At 42.3% G+C, this 13,988-nt stretch overlaps 1 protein-coding gene across 3 annotated transcripts in view; it reads left to right on the top strand.

Annotated features, from left to right (window-relative positions):
- PDIA5 (protein disulfide isomerase family A member 5) overlaps nucleotides 1–13,988 on the top strand; it is a 101,091-nt gene that overhangs the window by 71,663 nt on the left and 15,440 nt on the right. For 2 of the 3 annotated variants that reach the window (XR_010389939.1, XM_064514700.1), the window contains exon 14: nucleotides 348–478. The exons of the other annotated variant lie outside the window; for it this stretch is intronic. Coding sequence is in view for 1 of the 2 variants with exons in the window: in XM_064514700.1 (XP_064370770.1) it covers nucleotides 348–478 (131 nt within the window). In the remaining variant the exon portion in view is untranslated. The remainder of the gene's footprint in view (nucleotides 1–347; nucleotides 479–13,988) is intronic. 3 annotated transcript variants of the gene reach the window in all.

Genomic DNA, 13,988 nt, shown 5'->3' with positions numbered 1-13,988 from the left:
TCCCCCTACCTGCTGTTCTTAGTTCATACCTCTGGACAAAGTAATAGAGGAGCAATGTTCTTCCTGCCAGATAATGGATGCAATATAGGAAGTCTTTATTCTGCCATCTGATATGCCTGAGTAGGCTCACTTAAATTGTGTTTTTACTGACGTACAGAAATTAACACACAGCATTTTTTGCTGTTACCTGGCATTGGAAATATTGAGCGCTTTTTTTTCTACTGCAGAGGCAGCCTGAAGGATTATTCTACCTTGGTTCCCCCATAGTAGTTGTGACCAGGTTGCGATGCCTCTTCGCATGCTTTCAGAAACACTTTCAAACCAATCTCATCCCCCATCTTTTCTAGTCCTGAAGCACCACCTCCGCCTGAGCCTGCATGGGAGGAAAAACAAACTAGTGTTATCCACCTTGCTGGAGAAGATTTCAGGGAGTCCTTGAAGAAGAAGAAGCATACCCTTGTCATGTTCTATGCCCCATGTGAGTAAAAACCTCTCTGTGTGGTCTGGGTTTGATTAAACCCTACAGCTTATATAATCCTGAATTAATTCACTCACTGTCCCCAGACTATGTAGGGGTAAAAGGCCAATTCTGAATGTAGCTGCATGGGACCATCCTTGATGCTATTGTATGAATCTTCTTAAATGGGAAACAAAACAATGCACAGTGTTTATTTAAAGAGTTATTGTGCTAATGCAGACACTAAAGCAGGCAGGGAAACAAAAAGAAAATGAATGTATTTTCCTCTGCTGCATTTTATGGTCTGCGTAACAAAATGTGATCCATTATAATAGTACAATGGACACACAGAGCCTGGCTCATTAGTGCAGCACTTCAGCAATGAAATCGATATAGTGGTTCAGGGAGAATCAGTCCGCCACAGGCCGAGAACAAATTTTGATGGAACTTTGTCAGTAATAAATCTACATTTAAATCACCACCTGGATTATGGGCATAGTTTCTCCCTCCCAAACTGTTTTGCATACAGCACCCACACACTGCCTTTTTGAAGTCCCTGAGCATATTTCCAGTGAAGTTTTGAATCAAGCCCTTCATAAGTTAGGTGAATGGGAGGAAAATGATTTTCCCCCTTTCATTTTAAATGACTTATTTAGATATATGCCATATGCAGGTACTATTTGTCTCTGGATATTCCTTCTGATTCCCGTGCTATTACCGAAACTAGACAAAATGTCTCTTATATTTTTCTGTATTGTCCTAGAGGAAGAAGACATGTTCAATCCAGGCTCTTCACTTTTGAGGGGACTGTCGAAGGGAGAAGATAAATCCAGCACTTGATATTAAATAGATTAATTTTGCAGGAACAAAATGCTTCCCCATCATACGACCATCCTTGCAATTCACTGATAACCTTTAGACAGCAGTTACTAACTTGTTCCCATAAAAATGAAGGGGTTTTCCAGAAAGGAAAAAAAGGCTCAGGCCCTTAATTTTTAATCAGTCAGCCCTTTATTTTGCTTTTCTGTTAGAGAATTAAACATGAATGCTTTTGGGCTCCTGCAAAGCCCTGCTGGATGTGGGATGTGGAGAAAAGGGAGGGGTAGAATTCAGAAGGGAGATTTCTGGAAGGTTGTAAAAGAAAAGGGAAAGGGACTTACTCCTTTCTCAACTCCAGTTCCCACCATCTATTGACTAAAAATTGCCCATGTGCCAGGAATTTCTGATTCATGGAGCTCAACTGGTTAAGAGCAAGCTGTAGCTGCAAAAGCAAATGACTGTACACAAAACAGTAAGAGTTAGAAATTTGCTGTCTCTCGAGTTCTCCTTACCCATGAGATGCTTTCCATGGAGAAGAGAGAGCTCTTACTCCTCTGTTGTTCTTCAGCTGCATTTCTTTAAGGCACTTAAGATTTTTGTCATTTCTGTTTTTTTATGGACAGGGTTTATAACAAAGACACTAAGTGCAATGAATATGTAGCTCTCAGGGTTGAAAGCATGAGTCAACTTGCCTGATGGGCAAATTATGACACCATTGTTTGAAGGTTGAATTCCACCCTTACTCCAGGAGTAGTGAATAAAGATCAGGCTTGCCCTGTGTGTACTAATGGGCTGTAAGAGCAAGATTTGCATGATGCGGGACTGTTGGGTTCATTGAGACTGCCCTTCAGGCGTGTTCTTCCTGCACTGCTTTGGATACAGTGCTGCATGACACCACCTATATGCAAGACAGATGTTAACTGAAACCACCACTTCTGGACTTCCCACAACTCCTAAGACAGCATTGCTGTTGTGTTGTCTGTATGTGGGTCATGCACAGTTTCTGATGTGTCACATTTGTTCTCTCTAAATTTAAAAGTGCCTGCGTGCAAAGTATAACACACACACACACACGCACAAACGCTGGAGTGCAACAAGCCTATCCTTTATTGGATGCAGAGGGAAGTAGGAAACGAATATTTTAAGTCTCTGGTTTCTGTGAAATAGTTATTAATGCAATAGAACAGTACGAATCATTCTATTTTTCTGCTTTTCTGCAGTGATAATGTGCCTCCTGCTAAATTTGATAGATTAGCTTTTGTGTATCATTTTCTCAATCCTGAGACCTCTTCGAGCTTACATTGCCAATTAGTCTTAACTTGCTTATTTTAGTGCAGAAGGAGCACTGCTAAAATTGCCAGGTCCCATTATATCCAATAATTTTCTTTTTCTATTCAGATCCACATCTTAGGTCAATGCAGACTCACAGTATGTTACTCCATTCACTTGTGACTCTATGGCAGTGTTTGTTACACTTACACATATGCTGAGATATTTTAAGATTGGGGGGGTGTATACATGCGTATATAAAGTGTGTTTATATATAAATATTTATGCTAAGAAATGTATCTCTCATCTGTCATTAGAATTTAAAGCAGTAAGTTGAATATTCTGACCTTTTTAAAGCTTTCAGTTAGAGCAACAAACCTTTAGGGAAGGGCCACTGATTTATCTCTTACATGCAACTTAAAATGAGATCTGGCTTTTCTGTGGCGACTTCCAGCCCAAATCACTTAGTTTGTATAAGAGAACCATCGATCTGCTGCTGTGCAGATAACTCTGGACTGAACTGAGTGATGCTTTAATGGTACTGAGCAGTGCTTTGCAGTGATTTAGCTCCAGAAGAGAATACTGCTAGATCCAACTGGAAAAGATGGGGAACTTGTTAGTCCATCCCCCTGAACATGGTCAAAGCGTAAAGATTAAACCTGATGCTTGGGGAATCTTTTACGGACTGTGAATGTGAATCAAAACCATTGAAATCACTGGAAAAATCTCACTGCCATGGACTTGGCGTCCACAGTGAGAATAATGTTCCTGATTTTGTGTTGCATCCTTCTCCCGTGGCATTTCCATGCACTGTAATGCCTGATTGCGATTGTCATCCCCCTTCCTCATCCCTGAGTTCAAAATGCCTATAGTAATGAGAGCAATGATGCAATCTGCTGAAGGGAAGTATGGTGCCACAGGCGCATGTTATGTGTCCTGGGGCCTGGTGTGAGGGGTTTGAGGGGCATCTGAGAGCACCAGGCTTGTTGCACCAGCATTCGAGAGGTGTTTTAAGAGATGTCTAAACTCTGTGGGACTTGTGTCTATATTATCTCTGTAGACCCGCCCTTGGAGTAGTGGATATGACCAACTACTCCAAGTCTCCTTTTGTAACTGATTGACTTGGTCCAGAAAAGAGCAGAGGAGCCAACTAGCCTTGACTTTGGTTTGGTGTGCACACAGCCTGGTGTGTGGATGACTGGATTTTGGGGGCTGTGGACCAAATCAGGAAGTGGGCCAAACTGATGAGACTCTATCCAGCCCAGAGAAGTGTGATGTTAGCCCCCTGGCTTACCCGGCTGAGCCCAGAGGTGAGAGTGCTGTACTCCATGGGGCTACGTCCCGTGCTTGTTTCAAGACCCGCAGCATTAAATGCATAGGGTTCTGGACTGACCAGTTTGAATTGGTGCTGTTTCTGGGATCAACAGGTTGACTTTTCTTTCTTGTTTCTCTTATGTCCTCACTGTTTATTCATGTAGCCTATCTGAATGTGCTTCGTTCTCTGCATTTTTACTTTTATGTGGTCTCTCTCCACTCTGTTACCCCAGATAATTGAGACTTGACTTTGTGAATGCATTAGATTTTAACCTGCTTCTACTGTAGCACTGAGAACTGCAAAACAGAAGCAATCAGTTGTTGATTAGTTGTCAGAATCACAAAGGGCAAAGAAATTGCAGTAAATAGTGTCTGCTCAGCTGGGGATGTTTTTGCTGCATTACTCAAACTGAATTAAGGAAAAAGTTGTAATGGAGTGAATCTAGGTCGGCATTTTTCAGTGAAATAGAGAAATGCAAATTGTTCAAGGTTGGACTAGGCGATCTCCAGACATCCCTCCCATCCTCAGCAATTCGTTGATTCTAGGAACAGTAGCACTAGACTTTCAAATTTAAAGGGTGTTTTTTACCCATTCCATCTAGTTATCATTTTCTGTAAATAGCTGTCCAGCGGTGGTTGTTCTTAAGAATTAAGACCAACATGAAAACACGTTTGTATTGTTTTGTGTCAAGAGAGCTACCTCCAGCGATGCTACAAATGAATCACCCGTGTCAGGAGCAGTAGTTGTATCATAACAGAATCCAGTAATTAGCGGGTCTGAATGACGGGGAGAGTTGCTTGCCTTTTTAATCAGACACTTCTAGGGGAAGGGCTTTGTGCTGAGCAAATACGTTCAGTTCCGAGTTTTGTAAAAGCACAAGGTAAGTGTTCTTAGAAAAACAAAATTTTTCAGCAGCAATGAGAAATAATAGGGGGAAAATGCTCCCTTTTAATGGTTTGTAAGGATAGCAGTTGCCAATGTTATTAACTTGCCAAAGGACTTCAATTTGTGGGACTCAACAGGGCTCAGAGAATGGATATTTTTAATAAATACCTTGTTGCTGGGAGCTGCTTTCTGGTTTGCCTCTCTGTTCTGCAGCAAAACTTTCACTTCACTTGAAATTATTTTTGTCAGCTGGAAAAGGTTATTCTCTGGTGCAGCCTGACCCACAGGGGTTATGCAAAGAACACCCAGGATATAAACCTTACTGAGGATGATTTTAATGGGGTATTTTTGTACTGAGTTAGTGGCTGTGCGGTGACAAATAGATGTGCAATTAGGACATGCATGCCTCCTTGGCTCTTCGCTTAACTTTTTGTAAGCTTTTTTTCTTTTAAGGGTGGAAGAAGTGAACGAGGGCACTTCATCTGTTTTGTACCTGACAACATTGCAAAAGAGTTTGGGAAGATGTTTGAATCTTTTTTAAAAAAACTGGGTATTATTCTGACAAAAAGTAAACTTTGTTTTTTGGCTCCAAGTCAAGTAGGAATCTTGACAGAGAGGCATCATCACTGTCTGATAGATATTATTGTGGATAGCAAACAGTAAGAAATCAGATAGGGAACTCTTTTTTAGTCTAAACTATAAATCAGCCCTTCCCATCCCTGTGCATCTAATCAGTAGTACATAAAATGCTGAAAGCTACAGCAACGTGCATTCATTTTTACCCACAGGTTTTGTTCAAAATGTTGTTCATCCTGGTACTCTATTCCTGTAAGCTGGTATGCTCCTTCTGTCTTTTTGCAAAAGAAAACTTCTTCCCGGTTTCTTGTGTCCAGGTTATGCATCGAGGAATATACGATATCAGAAGAGCTTTTAGCTGAGAGTCTGTGCCAGAGTGGATTGCCCTGTGTGCACAACATGCGCAGATAGTATTTTGGTTATTAATGCTAACAGACAGGTCCTGTCTGCTCCTCCAGCCCTGCTGGCTTGCTTCTAACATGAGCTGATCAAAAAGCTTTTCTTAACAAAGCAGTTATGTTTTCTTTTCCTTCCTCCCATTTCGAAGTAGGCTGGGACAAAGCTGGCTACACCCCATCTCTGCCCTCCTGCCTTTGCACCGCTTGCAGGAGGGTTTGGTGAGATTCGGTTGTGTTCTGGCTAATCCTCACTGCTGTAACGAAGCAGAATAATTTAGACTGACCATGAGGCTTCAGCCAGTGACTGATGGGCCTGAGATCGCCGGCTGAGGTCTCAGCACTGAGAGTTGATCTAGATGGCATAGTTTATAGTTTATCTAGATGGCATAGGAAGCACAGAGGGGCTAAAATATGCAGTAGTTAGTAGGTCCAAATGCACTGAACTGCAAGCAACACTTGTTTGAATGATCTCCCACCTCCCAGTAATTTTTGAACAAAGCAGCAACACAGATGAAGTCAGTATCCTGTAACAGCCTCAGAATGGCTTACAACAAGCAATTTTCCCTTCATTTGCAACCACATCTTGTTAAGTTTTCATTAGAAGGCTCTATCAGAGAGTATGAGCAAAATGTGCATACCTATAAATGAAGCTTAAGCTATCAAAAATTATTTAAAACATGCTGAACGGAAAGAATCCCATTTTGAGGCAAAAACCCTTGCAGGAAGGATTTTCTGGTTGTTGACTGAGGGAGAAGCTAGGTCTGGGCCCTCTGATAATGAGGCTTCAGATCCTGCGTGGGCTGGCATTGCAGAATTTCGATTTGTGCCTGGTTTCTCTCAGGTATTAGTGGTGCTCTCGCTGCAGGCTCATGCTAGCGACGTGCCTTCCCGTCAGTGTAAACAGTGCTGATGCTACAGAGCCCGTTAACGGGCTGGGTTTGGTAAAGGATGAATTTATAGACTGGTCTTTGTAATCAGGCTGTGAGAGCTGCTGCCAGCCCTAGTGCTTGTGTTGAGGATATTAATTAGTACCAGGCGAACAGGTTTTAACCACCCTTAACTCAGAAGTTGAGGCACTTCACTGGATTGCGCGTAGCTGTAGCAGAAGTGCTCAGAGCAGAGACTAGCTCTAAAACTGCAGTTACCACTGCTGTCCTCAGGTTTGTGCCCAGCTGGGTGGTGACAGAGTTTATCTGGAAAATCCCGGTGTTCTGGGACTGACATGCTATTTTTGTTCTGGATATAACTATTGCTCTTAATCCTCAGTCCGTTGGTTGCTTGCTGTACAGCTTTGCATCTTAAAGGATTGCTTGGTGCCAAGTGCCAGTTGCTGTCATGTTATTTGTCATTCACTGCAATTAGTTCTATCCTTGCCTTTTGCAGTGGATAAAACAGTCCAGGGATTTGGGACTGGATCTTTTCCCTCTTCTCACCTTTGCAGTTTGTTCTGTTCTGATGATGCTGTTGCTGCTGTTCGTGTCTAAGGCTGTGGTTTCTAAAGACTTGAGTTTACGTATCCCTCTTCTCCTCTGTATACCCACAACATGCTACAGAAGTGACATTAATGCACTTTGCACAGAGAAAGCGCATAGGGAAGGCTCTTTTTATTCAGTGCATGTTATATTCAGTCTGTGAATGAGTATTCTTCAAGGATTAAGAAAATCCAACAGCCAGTAGGTGATTTCTCTGCCAGTTTCGTGCTACACAAACTTTTAACTGAGTAGGGTTTTGGAGACCAGTAAGAGGGGGTTCTGAGTAGGCACATGGTTGCAGACCACTTAAGGGTGTGTCATTCCTGTCCCAAATGGTTGGGAGGCAGGCAGGACAGTTCTGCTATGGAGAATAGTATTTTTGTCCAAGATGCTCAAAAGCACTGAAGTAAATTGGACCCCTCGCTCCTGTTGGCTTTCAGTATAAGCTGAGTGCATGTCGTCGTTTGGGGGGGGTTTCTGTGGTGTGTGTGTGTTGGGAAAGTGGTTATGACCCCCCTTTCCCTTATAAAGTCAGGAAATAGGTTTGAAAGGAACCTAAAAGATCTAGTTGATTTGATACCCCAAAGGAGAGCCAGCTGCATTTCAGTCATCTATCTAAAGATTTCCCTCAAAGTCCAGACCAGAATATAAAGTTTCTTTTCAAAGTTGATGAAGTAAAAGTTCAAATAGCTTGGGGGGAATGGGGAGGACCACCAGCATGTTGTGAAATTGGTATAGGTTGCCTGTCATTGTTGAGAGTAGAGGCAAGCCCTGGTTGACCTGATGCTTAACTGAAAACCTCATGACCTTTTTCAGATCAAAGGACAAATCCTCCTCTCAATTATTAATATCTTGTGTCTTGGAAATATGATTATGTTATGTGTCAGGTCATGTCATAAAATGAGCTTTGGTTCCAGATACTCATTAAAAGGCCCTTCGTTCTGTACTGGTGGAACAAAAGCAAATTAACCTTTCAGTAACATCTCCACATGCCTTTCTCAAATCTTCCCGTGGTTACAATAACTTGTGTGGCCACAGGAATTGCGTTGGTTTAAGCAGTATATCCATTTTCAGCTCTTATCTCTGCAGGTACTGTCTATGGCCTGTCTTTCCTTGACTGACTGAGTAATATTCTTCTTTTAATTCTAGTTAATCACTTGGAACTCTTGAAATGGAAACAGGCTTTGCTTTGCAATCTGCAAGCTCCCGTTTGCTGTGATTGCTGTACAATGTGCCGCTTTCACTTGTGCGGAATTGCAGTCATTTGAAAACCAGTAATGGAGGGCCCTATCTACCCCTGTTATTCAGATGGTGATTATTTCGAGCAAGGGCAGGGAATCAGCAAGTCATTCCCCCCTCTGCAATTTGCACGCCAAGGGCTCCATCCTGCCCAGCGCTGAGCGCTCAAGGTCCGTGTGGCTCCGCAGTCAGCACCTCTCGCCGTGCTCCCTGTCGAAGACAATTTTGAACCCGGAGAGTCACTTAACCTCTTCCTGACTCCATTTAACCTTGGCTGTAATGAAAGAGGGGGATAATCATGTCTGTCTCTCTTAGGGGCAATTTGAGGCTTAATTAATTGATATTGGTTAAAGCATTTTTGAGATCGCCCGTTGAGAGGTGCTAAAGGCAGCTGGGGGCCGACGGGGGAGAAGAGCTCCTGTGCGTGCAGAGGGTTGAGCACAGGCAGCACAAATGCTGTGGTCTTACAGATTGGTAGCTTTTCAGATCTCCTCCTCTGAGGAGTTGGTCAGGACTTTGCTATGAAAATACTAACGGTTAAAATTAGTAAATTTTTTATGGAAGCAGTCTACTGTATTAAAATTTATGCATGTTTAATCTATCTATCTGAAAAACATTTCATGTAAAATAAATGCACGGAGCTTTGCTACTTTAGTTATCACATTTTATTATGTTACAAGATGCTAAAAGTAAACACAGAAACCAGGTGGGTGAGGTTGTACATTTTACATATTAATGGTGTACCAAAGGTATGGGCTAGCGCTCTCTGAAGTCGAAATGCCTACTCGGTACTGATGGAGCCGGGGTCAGGAGGGACTGCCTGGCCTTAGGGCAGAGATGTCACGCTATGGGCACCCGGGCACTTGCCACCGGCACAGGGACAGCAGAGCCGCATCACCTCTGGAGCAGGTCCTGCCCGAGGGCAGGCTGCGGTCGAATCAGGCAGACAGCCACAGAGTGGAAGCATCGCTTTTAGAAAACCGTTCCCTTCCAAATCAAATGGATGAGGAACGTGAATTTCTTGTTTGAATTTGACTGGCTTCAGCTCCCAGCTGGCTTTGGAGGCTATGTGGCCTTTGTCACCTAGCGAGCTCTTCTTGATTTCTGTCACTTCTTAGCCTTTGGATTTAAGCTGTTGATGCTCTGAGCTTCTTGACTTCCTTTGCCGTGAAACATGCCTTCCAGTCCTGTTGTCATTCTGGCAGGTCTTTCCTAAGCACCCTCCAACTTTTGAACTCATTCTTGGTTTGTGGACCCAAAACTGCAAACAGTATTTTGGAGATGGAAGGCATAGAGGCCCTCTCCACTCCTACTTAAATATTTTCATTTATGGATTCAGTGAAGTTCCTTCTGACAACTTCATCGTTTTCTTTTAAAGGTATATTGCTAGTATTGTTTGGATTTCTTTTGCTTTTAATATATCTAAAGCGCCTTATATACTTAAAACATCATTACTAGCTGCGCTGGCTGTAGACACTGCTTTGATGTCCATTTTCTTCCTTTATCTATTTTGTACAAATTGTTAGCTTTTGATTTATATTCATTAAAAACAGCTTCACCTTTCTTCCATGTGCTATGCTAATACAAATTCCACTTTTCTAAGAAAATTGAATTAACCTTTTATTGTTCAGATGTAGAGAGGTTATATTATATCACTTGGCTTTGTAATTTCAAATTAAAGCATAAAGTAACTTAAAGGCCTCTTTTCATATTTAAGCAAATAGAAACTTGTCTTTTCAATATGGAACTTGATTCCTTAGGCAATTCTGAAAATTTTGCACAATTTTATTTTAAATTTAATAAGGTGAATATTGTCCAACAGGGTGCATCTGTTTCACATACTGTGTTGGAGACATCTTTGTAATTGCCATCTGGTCCTAATACTTTTCTACACTGGAGTTTTCAGAATGTCTAAGTTTTTCTGTTGTGCTTTTGTCACCTCCTCACACTTCACTTGGTTTAAAAAAAACTCTGGCCAATGAAAAAATCTCCATTTAAACCTAGTAAAGACATGCAGATTATTCACTTGACTGTTCCATTTCTTTAAAATCCTCTTGGCATCCCATCTGCATCCCATGGGGCCATGCAGTTACAGGGATGCATGCAGTTATGTTTACAATTATGGATATGATACATTATTTCTGGAGTTTTAATGAATTACTAGCACAACATATGCTTGATTACTCTTATTTGAGGGCACTGTGCACTTGTTTTTTAATATCAGTTTTGCGTTTTTCTTATCTTACCTGACAAATGTTTTATATTATTTTTCCTCAGTCTGATTTTTGTCTCCCTTTCCCCCCAAAAATCAGTTTGCAAGGTGACACTAGTACTTAGTAAATTTTTCTATTTGCATGTGTAATGGCTTTGTTTTAACATCTGCACAAAATTTCTGTGGTGTTGTTTTTGGAAACCCCATCCAGCTTTACCCTGCAGTTCTTAAATTTGCTCCTAGTCTGACATTTGGTATTTCTCAGCATCCTCAAGCCTGTGGTTCAATTAGGATGTATCTTGCTTCTATGCCAGCCTCTTTCAGTGCTTTTCTGTGTTCAAATCAAAGCCTGTTCATTTGTTCCTTCTTCAAAATGTTGTGAGAAGATGCTGTACCATGCAGTTGTTCCTGATATCAGTAAATTCAATCCACACAGAATAAGCTGGGTCATGTATTTTCCATCACTTCAGCTTCCATGAAACACTGTCCCTTCTTAAATGCCTCTGTAGTTAGCAGAGATTTAACCTGACTCCCTGTCCAGCCCGCAGTGATAATGGGTCTGAATGAAGCCGCCTCACTTACTTGATTCCCCTCGTCTGTTGCTCGTCAGCCATTCCTCTCAAATTTTTACTCATAGCAACAGTATTTTTCATATACTAAATAAGTCCAGAACTACTTAGTTTTCAAGGTCAGAAAATGTGACTGTCCCCTCTGACTGTACCACAGTGTGCCTTACCAAATTTACAGTGTGGCTGGTGGGGAAAAAAACCTGTAGAAAATACTCAGTTGCAGTAAAACTTTAGCTTTGTAGTACAAAGTTAAGTAAAACCTAGAACCCTCCTACTGCATGTGTTCTTATACACATCCATGGACCTGTGGTTTAGAGAGACAGCCCTGGTCACCTGGAAGGCTTCAGTGGTCAGGCAGAGCAGATCCCGTCGTGTTTGTGCACCGCAGGCCGAACAGGAGGGCCAGTGAAGTGCAAAACTTCGGGCGCAGAGACAGTTGAGAACATCTGGCCAGAGCTGTAATGAAGTTGTATCATTTGCAGATCAGGAATGGAGAATAGCCTTAACACGTGCTACTGCATGTGCGCGAGACTTCAAGCAGGGCTCTCTTGTTTTCCTGCCAGGCAATGCAAGCGTGTTTCTGCATTAGGAAATGAAGATAGCTCAAGATTTTCAAGAGCGGTTAGAGGTTTTGAGAGCCAGTGTTGGGATCCTGTGGAAAGGCTGGATGTTCTAAGAGCAGATTTCTTTCAGCTTTCTCAAGTCAGGTGCAGGAAATTACTGTTCAGTTCACATCTGCTGTTAACCCTGATGAGATCAAATTTGACAGTGATCTAAAAATGAATAAAGAACAATTGGTAATACAAAGCACTGGCGCCTGCGTTGGAGGGCTCTGCTCCCAGACTACTCGGTGCTACTTCCAAAGCTGCTCGGGTAGAAGTCCACCTCTTGGCCTCAGAGGAACATGTGCTTCTACCTTAGCAACCGAATTATCTAACTGCAATGGAATGGGATGCGTCTTCCCACTTCCTTAGTCTGCAGTGACTCACTGTCCTGTACGTACCACCAAGAAGGAGGTAGACCCTTTTGATCCTTGACACCTTACCTGCACCTTCAGGTGCCTCCAGTTTAATCGCTTTCCATTGCAGCCCATCTGGAAAATGCTTTCCAAGAGATCTGCACACTTTCCTATCTTCATATACGCTTTCCTCTCTTCATCTACCAGGCACTGTATATTTCCTTTCTTTTCACATTCAAATCTTGAGGATAGCATTAACACTTAAAATAAATGTGTGATAGTGGGTGTGAAAAGGGAATGGGAAGAACAAGTTTTCCGTCTGTCAAAATGAAGACATCAACCTCTGCTTTTATTTTTTTTGGCATGTGTGCTTTAAATAGAATGACTGAATTGGGTGACTTCCAAGTGTTTTCTGCATTTGGCAATCGTTTTAAGTTGTAACAGATGAAGTTCTGCTATTCCATATGATATGCTCCTTCCCTCTTTTTTTGGTGACTCCTTGAAACTCCTTGGGAATACAGCACAGCATTCACATCTGCTCTGTGAATAGATGTCCAAGGCTAACAAAATGCCTACTGGACTTGGAGTTAACGCTGCCAAAAGCCATATGGTTGTGTTTTGGTTTTGCAACCACAATGCAGTAAAGAAAGGAGGCTGGGCCAAATGAGAAGTGAAGGGAGGAGGGATGGAGCTTCAGATCAGTAAATGAAGGTAATTTTTGGAGTTTGGTATCAGAATGGGAAGATAAGGAGGAGATCAGAGAAGCACAAGTAAAGCTGTGAACATAGATTCCTTTATTAGGTGTTTTCAGTTTCACAGCACTCACCTCCTCTGTGTAGTGCTGTTGACCACAACCTCAGAACATATTTGGTTTTGCCCTACCTTTTTCAAAATACCGTAACAATCTAGATAATTATATGCTTCCTTCTGGCCTTAAAAGATGTGCATCCTTGCTGAGAGCTGTGCTCAAAGCCCTTCTGATGCCACCTACTGAACGCTGTGCAGCAGTGGTTGCTTGCTAGGATGGAAGGGACATCGAACAGCTGCTGGCACTCCTCTGAGAAGTTACCAGCTAAAACTCTGGCACTCCGGCAGCTTTCTGAATGGCCATCTGTTGGCCATTGTAAAATGCCCACTTGCCTTTTTAATAGCAATTGGACTTTTCTGTGTCTGAAAGAACATGCTTGATGTTTCACGTTTGGGCCCCCTTGAAGAGTGTGGCTCACAGCAAGCTCTAACCTGCTGTAGCTTCGCTGGGGGCTTAGAGTGAGAATCTACCAAATGCCCTGTCCTCTACAGATCCAGCGCATGGGAGGCTGGAAAACCCGTTGACCTTGATGTGTTGCAAAGGTTTTGGGGCATGGTGGGGAAATAGGAAGACCTGAAGTCTTATATTGCTCTTGCAGTATCTTTCACTAAGGGTTTGAAAGTTGCTGTTTGGTGAAATCTAAATCTCAAGCTCAGGATCATGAGTAGAAAGAGGGCTCTGAAAGGTTTAAGCCTTTGCATTTTTGTGTAACCGTTGGGCACGCTTTCCTGTAAACTGCAGTGTTTAAACTTATGGGCTAGAAGTGTTACTGTTTTAGGGGACCCTGATTTTGCTCATATTTTGTCTCTGAAATTGTTTTACAGAATTGTCACCGATTTTGATTTATTTTCTCAGAGCAATATTAACAGGCCAGCTAAGGCTGTCACCCCGCAGTACAGGGTATTATATAAAATGTGTCAAGAGACAGCCCTGACCCAAAGGCTTCTCTGTTCAGGCAGATAGGACAGGCAAACGGTGGGAGAAAAAACAGGTCAGCAAAATGGGTTGATG

The sequence above is a fragment of the Dromaius novaehollandiae genome, chromosome 7, assembly GCF_036370855.1.
Source record: "Dromaius novaehollandiae isolate bDroNov1 chromosome 7, bDroNov1.hap1, whole genome shotgun sequence".
Classification (NCBI taxonomy): Eukaryota; Metazoa; Chordata; class Aves; order Casuariiformes; family Dromaiidae; genus Dromaius; species Dromaius novaehollandiae.
This window is presented reverse-complemented; position numbering and strand designations above follow the sequence as displayed.